Source organism: Coffea eugenioides, chromosome 7 (genome assembly GCF_003713205.1).
Source record: "Coffea eugenioides isolate CCC68of chromosome 7, Ceug_1.0, whole genome shotgun sequence".
Lineage (NCBI taxonomy): Eukaryota > Viridiplantae > Streptophyta > Magnoliopsida > Gentianales > Rubiaceae > Coffea > Coffea eugenioides.
The window spans coordinates 2,732,632-2,742,189 of NC_040041.1; the positions used below are offsets into that span (position 1 = coordinate 2,732,632).

Sequence of the window (9,558 nt, forward strand, 5' to 3'; positions counted from 1 at the left end):
TGTCTTGAAAACAATAATCTCAACTGATTCCAGCTGACATAACTGGACATCGTGAGGTGCTCAATTAAATTAGGCCTTCTACTTCTACTGCCGGCATTCCCCTCGCGGAGGCCAAAAAAAAAAAAAAAAAAAAAACTACGAAGCTCCGAGTCATATTTTATACTTCAAGCTTGGCTTAACTGGCTTTTGAAGCCGAGAATAAACCATAATTGAGCGGTAACAACAACTAAAGGGCCGTCCCCATTTATTTATCAACTAAATTGATTTTGCCTGATTCAGTAATATAGTTGAAAAATTCATGCATCCGAACAAAATTACTCGTTCAATTTGGGATAAGATTTCACATCTTTGTGGGTATAATCCTAATCATTTTTACTTTTCCAATCTACTCTCCTCATCTTAGAAATGCCCATTTTTGTCCATTCCTCTTTGTATATATCTGTCTCTGACTCTGTATCCTTCTCATCAATTTCAAGCTGGTAAGGCACCGGATATTTTTACGAGCTGGAATTTACTGGTTTTGAATGTATATTTTTCACTTTGAGTTCTGCAGGAATTTGTATATAGATCAAAACTTTATCTAACTTCGGCTTTACTTCTTCTCATAAACAGGTTTTTGATGGCCAAAGTTGAAAAAGTTGCAGTGAATTTGTCGAAGATTGAAGGGAAAGAAAAGGGGAAATTCTCAAATTAAATTATTCATTTCTTGAAGATTAATAGAGGGCCCAAGAAGATTGAACCGCCGAAATGTAAGTATCAATCTTTTCATACTTCCATTTTTTAAGTTCCACTTCACGTTTGAGAATAGTAATTTGGCTGTTCAATTCCTGTTACGCATTGCTTCAACAGTGGGTTTTAGCTTTTTGGTAATCAGTAGCTTTCTATTCTGCAAACGGAATAATTTTTTCTTCGATCAATTGGTGAATTCTGAGTGATGATTTTTTTTTTTTCTAAAATTGTGGGATGAAAAATAACAGTGAAATGGGAACTGTAATGGAGCCAGCCAATGAGATTAGACAAAGAGGAAAGCATTACTACACAATGGGGCAAACTTTGTTTGAGATCGATACAAAATATGTTCCAATCAAACCCATAGGAAGAGGGGCATATGGGGTTGTTTGTTCTTCAATTGATATGGAGACTCGTGAGAAAGTGGCAATCAAAAAGATACAAAATGTGTTTGGGAATAGGATTGATGCATTGAGGACTCTCAGGGAGTTGAAGCTTCTGCGGCATCTTAAGCATGAGAATGTGATTGCCTTGAAGGATGTCATGATGCCTATGCACAGGAGTAGCTTCAAGGATGTGTACTTGGTGTACGAATTGATGGATACTGATCTTCATCATATTATAAAGTCATCTCAGCCGTTATCAAATGATCATTGCAAGTTTTTTATTTTCCAGGTGCTGATTCATTTTGAGCTTTAAGTACACTAGATTAAGTTTATCCTTTTTAGTTCCATGAGTTTTGTTATTTGAGAAAGTTATGGATTACAATTTGCTTGTATGAGTACTAACTGCTGTTCTCATCCTAATGGAAGAGGTCTTAGTCACAATTTTCTCTCTGTTTTTTTTTTTTCTTAGTCACAATTTTCTCTCTGTTAAAAGAAGGATAGAACCACATTAGCTACTATAGATGCGGTGATCAACAGCCTTTTTGTGTCTTAATTTTGATATGAACTTCTATTTGAAACTTTTCTGCTTTTTTTCTTGTTTATCTCTCCTACACTTACTTTCATTTCTGAAATTTGGGGGTCTCTCATTTCAAGTTCTGAATAAACTGAATGAATTCCATATCTAGCATAACATATTTTGATAGCTTTCCTGATGATTAACCTTAGAGTACTCGTATAGCTTGAAAGCTTTTGGGAAAGACCTATGTTTTAAAATTGGTATTTGACTTAGAAAATGTAATTAGTACATTAGAGCTAGTTCGTAGTTTTAAGGTTTCCCCTGATGGTGAACTTTGCTACTATGCCTGGTGTGCCAGTTGTGATATATAAAACTTCATTGTGTCTGAGGACATTGGAACTAATTTCAAGGCTTATGAGTTCACTGTATCCAGAGGACCATGTATTCGGGACTTTATGCTCATAATCATCTTCTCTTTTTCTAAAGCATCAAAGAGATAAGTAGATAAGTATAAATACAAGTAGCATACGTAGCAGTTATTTTGTAAATCCAGCAGAAAAGGTTGTAGAGGCATTGATCCTCTTCTGAGTGAAGAACTATGGTTTCAATTACACTTGAGAAAAGCTTCAATTTTATATCTTGTGCCTGCATTTCCTGTCAAGTTGCATGCTTTGTCTTTTCAAAATGTTTTCCCGTGGACTATATCTCAAATTTAGATTGGGTGAATGGTGCAAAGAAAAGGTTTATTTGTTGCTTTCTTACATCATGCTTATCATGATGGAATTCAAGACAAGGCATGAGCCTTTCTTTAGTTGGACTTTCAGGGTTTATGTTTTATTTTCAATCTAATTTTAATAACCTTTCTGAGCTTTCACGACATATGCAAACAGAAAATCTTTTCCTGTTGAAGATTATTATCAATTGTTTCATTTAACCTTCTTTTCTTTAAATGCTGATACGTTGCAAGATTACTGTTCTTGTGATTCTTGAACGGTCGCATTCATGGCTGTAGCCACGCTCTCACGTGATCTTCAATTCAAAATGTTAGGTATTAGAAAATATGATGCATCAAAAGCTCTTGAGTTATTCTCCTTAATTTTTTTGCTGGTCTGATTCTCTGCTCCTGTTTTTCCCTCATCACTGAATTGCAATGTGCAGCTTCTTTGTGGTTTACAATATCTTCACTCGGCAAATGTCCTTCATCGGGACTTGAAACCAGGAAATCTCCTCGTTAATGCTAATTGTGCACTCAAGATATGTGACTTTGGATTAGCAAGAACTGGCAATGACAGTGGACAATTCATGACTGAATATGTAGTCACAAGGTGGTATCGTGCGCCAGAGTTGCTTCTTTGCTGTGACAATTACGGGACCTCTATTGACGTCTGGTCTGTAGGGTGCATCTTTGCTGAAATCCTTGGCAGGAAACCAATATTCCCAGGAACAGAGTGCCTCAATCAGCTTAAACTTATCATTGATGTCCTTGGCAGCCAAACTGAAGCCAATCTTGCATTCATTGATAATCTGAGGGCTAAAAAATTCATAATGTCACTTCCTTATTCAAGAGGGGTTAACTTTGCTTCTCTCTACCCCCATGCTGATCCTTTGGCCATAGATTTGTTACAGCGGATGCTAGTTTTTGATCCATCGAGGAGAATCACAGTGACAGAAGCTCTTTATCATCCATATTTGTCAGGTCTCTATGATCCAAGTCGCAACCCTCCTGCTCAGTTTCCTCTCAGTCTTGATGTTGATGAGAACATGAGCGAAACAATGATCCGCGAGACGATGTTGAGAGAGATCCTTCCTTACCATCCGCCACAAGTTACTTACACGAACACGAACACGGTGATAAATTTTTAATTTGAGAAGCATTTCTTTGGCACTAGACCTTTGGAAAAAGCATAAAAGTTGTGGGGAAGGAAAGAAAGAACAAAAAGTACCAATACATTATTAGTACACAAGTATTGTTTTAGAATCATACTTGTTCTGTACCAAGCCTTGGATACTTCTTTTTGATTGCATCAATTTATTATTTAAGCCCGAAGGGGAAAAGGGACAGTGCAGTGGCGGTGATATAGCAGTTGAAACCTAGCAATTTGCCTGGAGAGTGGTGACTTCAATCGCTCGACTCTTGGGCCAACCCTTGCTCCTCTAAGCTCTGAATATTTTTGATTAGTCCAGAAATTTTTGTTCTATGCGTTCTTTTAGTTTGAGATCACTGCAGAAGTAGCAGCATATCAGAACCTATAAGAGCAGTAGCTTCACACATCATTCCTTTGATGGAGAAACGGTCTTATCTCAAAATTAGTCCATTAATAATCTTAAGAGTCGGCTTTTTTCCCCCTCCCTCCCCATTAATAATCACAAGTGGTGGGCATCTTTGAGGGAATATTATGATTATCGAAGCATAAAGCAGCAGCAGCTATAAAAGGAGGCAGAATACGTCAGTATTAACTCAAACTAGTGGATCTCCACTACAGTCTGACACAACGAAAGAGATGCATCAATCGAGTCTGACAGGGAAATCACAAATTTTAAAAAGATACAACAATTTGCAGGGAAGTATCTTATCATTATGCAAAGCTATAAATTGATCAAGCTCTTCTCTTATTTGCTCGGTGTGGAATAGTCAATGAACACAAGCTTGTATCTTTCTCCAAAAGCCCAATCAAGAAAATATACAACACACACACACACACATATATTACATATAGCTGAACTAAAAGTTGGCAAGCCATCCATCCATGAAGGTGAATGAAGTTTCTATCTTCTTTCCTCAAACGTACAAATCAGGGGCCCATAATGTACGGTTGTCCGGCACGCACGAGAAGAAATTAGAGAGTCTAGAAACACGTTTTGCCGGAAGCCTCCGCTAATTGTTTCCACGTTGTCATTTGGGACTCATAATGGGTCTGTTTAGATAAACTAGATTTTTTTCTTCCAAATATTATTCAACTTGTGTCGTATTTTTTTAAAGACACGCGTTAAAATATATTTCAGATAAATTTTTTTTATCTTATATATATATATATATTATATCATAAAAAATACTACGTTGTTAATCTAAATAATTTTTTTTTTCAAATTATCTTTTATCTAAACATACCCGTTGCTTTTGCCCCGCTCCTAGTGTTCAAGTGTCGCAGGATTGAATAAAGATGTTTTACCTAAAACCATGGATGCATGATACAGCCACTTCAACTTTGCCCATGTCAGCTCAATTTTCCACTAGTTGCTTTTTTTTTTTTTAAACAACTTTTTTGTTTTTCTTTTTCTTTAATCAAGAAGTGAAGATTGGTTTTCTTACTCTGTTGTCTCCTATGCGTAATGCGTGTTAGGAGAAAGCAAGAGAAAAAGTAAATTTAAAAAACGTTAAACAATAATATTAATATTGCTTAGCTTCTTAAACATGACTTTGATGAATAATATATATTTTATTTATCAGACGTAAAACATTTACGTACTACAACATTCTTAAATGCGGTCAAAAGTAATTAAACCTCGTGCATGGATAATGTATATCGCGTTCCACGGGATGGAGAATCCCTTTAGGCTTTAACCCCTGGAAGTTAAGTCAAAAGTCAAAAAAGATGAACGAGGAAAAATGGCCGAGCCAGCTTTGAAGTTGATTGACAGTTGCTAATAGAGGCCAAGTCAGAGCGAAGGTTCCCATTTTCTGCGATTTCCCTGTTCAAGCTGCACGGGATAGGCTCCAGCGCCGCCGCCCCTTATCCAAATATCCACCCATTTGATACAATTGAAGCTTTAGCCACCAAACAACGTGCGGAAAAAAAAAATAGCAAATTTTTCCTTCCAAACGGATCAGTCTACCTATCATGTGTCAACTATTCTCTCACTATTTCAACTGCTAAAAACCAAACAAAAGTTTCTTGATACATTTTCTATTGGCACCATCCCAAAAAAAGAAAAAAAAATAATTTTTGTTTTTTTCTGTATTGTGGAATTTAGATACTACTCCACGATAAAAGTATATTTGAAGAGAGGGAAGACTAGTAAGTGATTGCCAATTCTAATTAAGTCGGTATGAGTAGCGCAATTTGCTTTTGTCTTCACTTTTTCAGGTAAAAAGTAGTGATTGATGGCTGATTTCTCTAATTCAGAAGTAATAGTACTAAATTGGTAGTTTAAATCATAGTGAGGATGGCCAGCTGGCCTCTGAGCCGTCACTTTATGCTTCTCAATGGGCCTAAAAATGTGTATAAATTCCACAGCCAAATTCTCCTTCCTTCCTCCCTCCCTCCACCTCCCTTCCTTCCTCATTTCTTTTTGCATTTAGCTTTGTGAGGTTCGGCCTCTGCCTCTCCCTAATTTTCTGTTCCTCCAGGTTCTGAAACTCCCAGCTTCCACAAAGCCCGAATATTTCTTTTTCCCCTTGATCCTCTACCCGAACATTCATGCGGCAACAGGCGTTTATTCTCTAACCTTTGACATTCATGTCTCCTGTACTCAGCGAAGTCCTCCTCTCCGGTTTCACAATCAGCTCCACCCTCCGCCGTACCCACTTGATGCAATCTTTCTCTGTTGTATTCCTCTACTGGTTCTATGTTTTCTCATGAACTCATAAAACCATCATATTTACATTATTTTCATTGACCAAAAGACTTCTTTGTCGTAAGTTCATTATCCATATAATACTCCTACCCTTTATTATTTGCTTATCTAAAAGACTGCAGAGTAGTATTTTGCAAGAGATTTTGTACTTTTTGGCATATATTTTGCGCCATGTCTTGTACCAGCGGAAATTCATCAGGGCCAAGCCAGATTCAGAATTCGGGGTCCGATGAAGATCCCCAACAAATTATGGACCTAAGAAAACGCAAAAGAATGATATCCAACCGGGAATCTGCTAGGCGATCAAGGATGAAGAAACAGAAGCACTTGGATGATATGATGGCCCAGGTGAATCAAGTGAAGAACGAGAATAATCAAATTCTCACCAATATCAACCTTACAAATCAGCTTTATCTGAACATTGAATCTGAAAATTCTGTCCTAAGAGCTCAGCTGGCTGAACTCAGCCACAGGCTAGAGTCCCTCAATGATATCATTAACTGCTTGAATGCTACAACGAATTCACCAGTTCTTGAAACACAGGACTCTGCTTTTGATTATCAGATGATGAGTGCTTTTGATCATGATTTCTTCAACCCCTGGAATTTACTCAGTGTAAATCAGCCCATCATGGCTTCTCCAGATGTTCTCATGTACTGATTCCTTCGGAGAAGTGATCCATTGCTTCGGTGTTTGGCTTGCTGATGATCGGGGTTGTAGACTTCTGGGTGCTTAGTGAAATTGAACTAGAATGTTGTCCTTGGTTTGTAATTGAAACGATTATGTATATTATGGTTGATGTACTGCCATTGCGAATGCAAGTAATTTTCTAAATATTAGAACAAAATTCAAAGTCCATTATTGAGTGGATTAGTTCATTACCTAATTACGTTGTTTTCGGTGTACATCTTCAAGAATGATGCAAGGTTCGTACTCATAATATAATTTGTACTCCCATCTTTTAATCCTTTCATATATGGTTCACAGAAATTGTTCACTGAGTGCGATGTGGAGAATTTACAATTAGTACTTTAGCAGCAAAAAAAAGGTGTATATATATTGGAAGCTAAAATAAAAGGAGTATATGTCAAAGGCGATTTGTGTTGCTGAGGACGCCAATGAGAAAATTTTAATTATTTGATGATGACATATGTTTTATCTACACATTCAACTACCACTTTAGGTAAGGATTAAGATTAGTGGACAAACTGATGTACCAATAAACTACTGGCAGAATTAGTGGGCGGACCAACATATATTTCCATTCATGAACTATACATATATGGGCTGTTTGGCCGGGGCAGAAAAGATTTGTTTAAAAAAAATACTACCTCAAATGATGACATCATCTTGTATTGTTTGGTAATCACAAACCGACAGATGCATTTGACCTAACAAGTAGAATTATTAGTATTATACAATGTTGAAAGGAAGACATCATAATCGCATTATGCGTGGAAAGTTAATACAAGACTCGCATAATGCTCTGCCTCTAATTGTTAATATTTTAGTTAAGCCATGACCTCAAGGCTAAGGACAAAATCTATGAGTTTTCGTTAATGTTTTGAAAAATAACTAAAATATAAAAAGAGGTTAACAAATCAATAATAATGTCATCTCTTTTACACGAAATAACTTAAACAGAGATGAATACAAACCGCCTCGGTCGGATGCTTATTCATTCTTTAATCCGTTCTCCGTTCCACAGGACTCAAATCAATCTAAGATTCCTTGAGAAAATTATTGAGCGCCCCCCCCCCCCCCCCACAACACACAACACAAACAGAACTTAAAAAGAAATCGATCAGAAGTTTCTTGATTAAAGAACTTAAAGAGTAGAATTATTAGTAGTGAAAGAGAAGAAACACGTTGAGGTCGCAATCCGACGTCTCTGTTATTCTTATCAGTTCCATGTTGTTTTCACCTGTCTTTGAAAGAACAAATAAATGAACTGCAAGGCGCACCGAATCAGCAAAATCACTTTCTAGCCCAAATTAAAGAAACCCCCATTAGACTCAGACTCACTGTTGCATGCATGCCAGATCGAGCATATCCACCTATTGAATTGAACCCTTTTAAGAGTTGTTCTGATGTCACAATTTTATGTAGAAAGTAGGATTCCACTCTTCAAGATTCAATGAAAATCTCAATTTCACAATAGACGGACGAGATTCATAAATTTTCAAGTCTTAAAAGGTTGAACAGAGATGCTTCTGGTGCTTGTCTACTAACTAAAGAATGCTAGATCAACTCTACAGAACAAAATGCAGTTACACGCTATCTGTTCTGCACAGACATTTGATCTCTATGTGATTCATATTAAACCAGTCGAATCCTTTTCTCTGGCTATTGAATAAAATGATGATATACGTACAAAATTACTGGCATTGATTTTGCCAGCTGTTGGGCTTCATCAGTTGAGTTAATCTGGTATCGACTTGACCAAACTTTGCCAGCAGTATGAGCAGCTCAGCATCAGGACCTTCTTGATTTGTTTTCTATTGATTAGTGCATCAGCACTAGGACCAGGGGGAAAAAGTATGTTGGAGAGATGCACGGAAAGAAAAAATTATTTGCATGTTGTTTTACTTTGGCATAGCCGTACGTGGTTTAATTTTGCAGCCTGTTTTTTTTTTTTTTTTTTTTAAAAAAAGAGTTAGGTCGACAAGTTTTCAAACTTCAACCAGACATTGCTGTACCATGTGGCCAACCCTTTTCGAGAGGACGCCCACATGATTTGATCAGAAGAAAGAAAAACAAAAGTTGGTTTGTCTGTGGAGTCCTTGAGTGGGAAGTTAATGGGTTTCGACTAAGCCAACCGACGCCAAAAATTGGCTTGCTTAGGCTGCTCACTATTGTAACTCCATGGCTTTATATTATTCATGGAGAATTGGCATGAGGAGTGGAATTTTCTCCATTTCCTTCCACCTACAGAAATCTGGCAAACAGTTTTTCCCATCATATTAAATCTTTCCGTTCAACCCAAAGACCAAAAGAGCAAAACAAGTACTCTACAACCAATCAATAGTCGGTGTGGAGTGGAGTGGGACTTCCTCTCCTGGATCGTAGGGGATTAGTCGGGTCCCGTAAGAATTGATCCAGACATCCCTGTGTCGACAAAAAAAAAAAAGTACTCTACAACCAATCAAACTATTAATCAATAGTATAATTTTTATTTGATTTCTCCTCCGATCTGTATATGCATCAAGGTATTAAAATCGCGACACCCGTAATTGACACGAGACAGCAACCACGTCTGATTGAATTTACCATGTGTGCCCGAATTGTAGCATGTTCATTGAATTGGTTCTCGATCATGAGTATGGGAATTTGTAAATTACATATTCATCT

The 9,558-nt window shown here is 37.1% G+C and overlaps 2 protein-coding genes across 4 annotated transcripts; both read left to right on the forward strand.

Annotated features, from left to right (window-relative positions):
* Positions 1-219: 219 nt before the first annotated feature.
* Positions 220-3,931, forward strand: LOC113778817 (mitogen-activated protein kinase 7-like). 3 transcript variants are annotated; one of them, XM_027324317.1, is made up of 4 exons: positions 220-526; positions 613-749; positions 978-1,404; positions 2,791-3,931. In XM_027324317.1, the coding sequence occupies exons 3-4, from the start codon at positions 982-984 to the stop codon at positions 3,493-3,495; spliced, it is 1,128 nt and encodes a 375-aa protein (XP_027180118.1). In that variant the 5' UTR covers positions 220-526; positions 613-749; positions 978-981; the 3' UTR covers positions 3,496-3,931. The 3 variants fall into 3 exon arrangements, with proteins under 3 accessions (XP_027180118.1, XP_027180119.1, XP_027180120.1); XM_027324318.1 differs by having other exon boundaries at positions 220-479; XM_027324319.1 differs by having other exon boundaries at positions 220-354.
* Positions 3,932-5,907: 1,976 nt separating this feature from the next.
* On the forward strand, positions 5,908-7,077 carry LOC113778360 (bZIP transcription factor 11-like). The gene has a single exon (XM_027323748.1). The coding sequence runs from the start codon at positions 6,379-6,381 to the stop codon at positions 6,865-6,867; it is 489 nt and encodes a 162-aa protein (XP_027179549.1). The 5' UTR covers positions 5,908-6,378; the 3' UTR covers positions 6,868-7,077.
* The last annotated feature ends 2,481 nt before the right edge of the window (positions 7,078-9,558 follow it).

What these genes read in the sequence shown, in the direction of transcription:
- LOC113778817 (XM_027324317.1), top strand. Translation starts at nt 982, where the DNA reads ATGGGAACTGTAATGGAGCCAGCCAATGAGATTAGACAAAGAGGAAAG. An exon ending in GCAAGTTTTTTATTTTCCAG is followed by an intron (nt 1,405 to 2,790) that starts GTGCTGATTCAT and finishes TGCAATGTGCAG; the next exon opens with CTTCTTTGTGGTTTACAATA.
- LOC113778360 (XM_027323748.1), top strand. Translation starts at nt 6,379, where the DNA reads ATGTCTTGTACCAGCGGAAATTCATCAGGGCCAAGCCAGATTCAGAAT.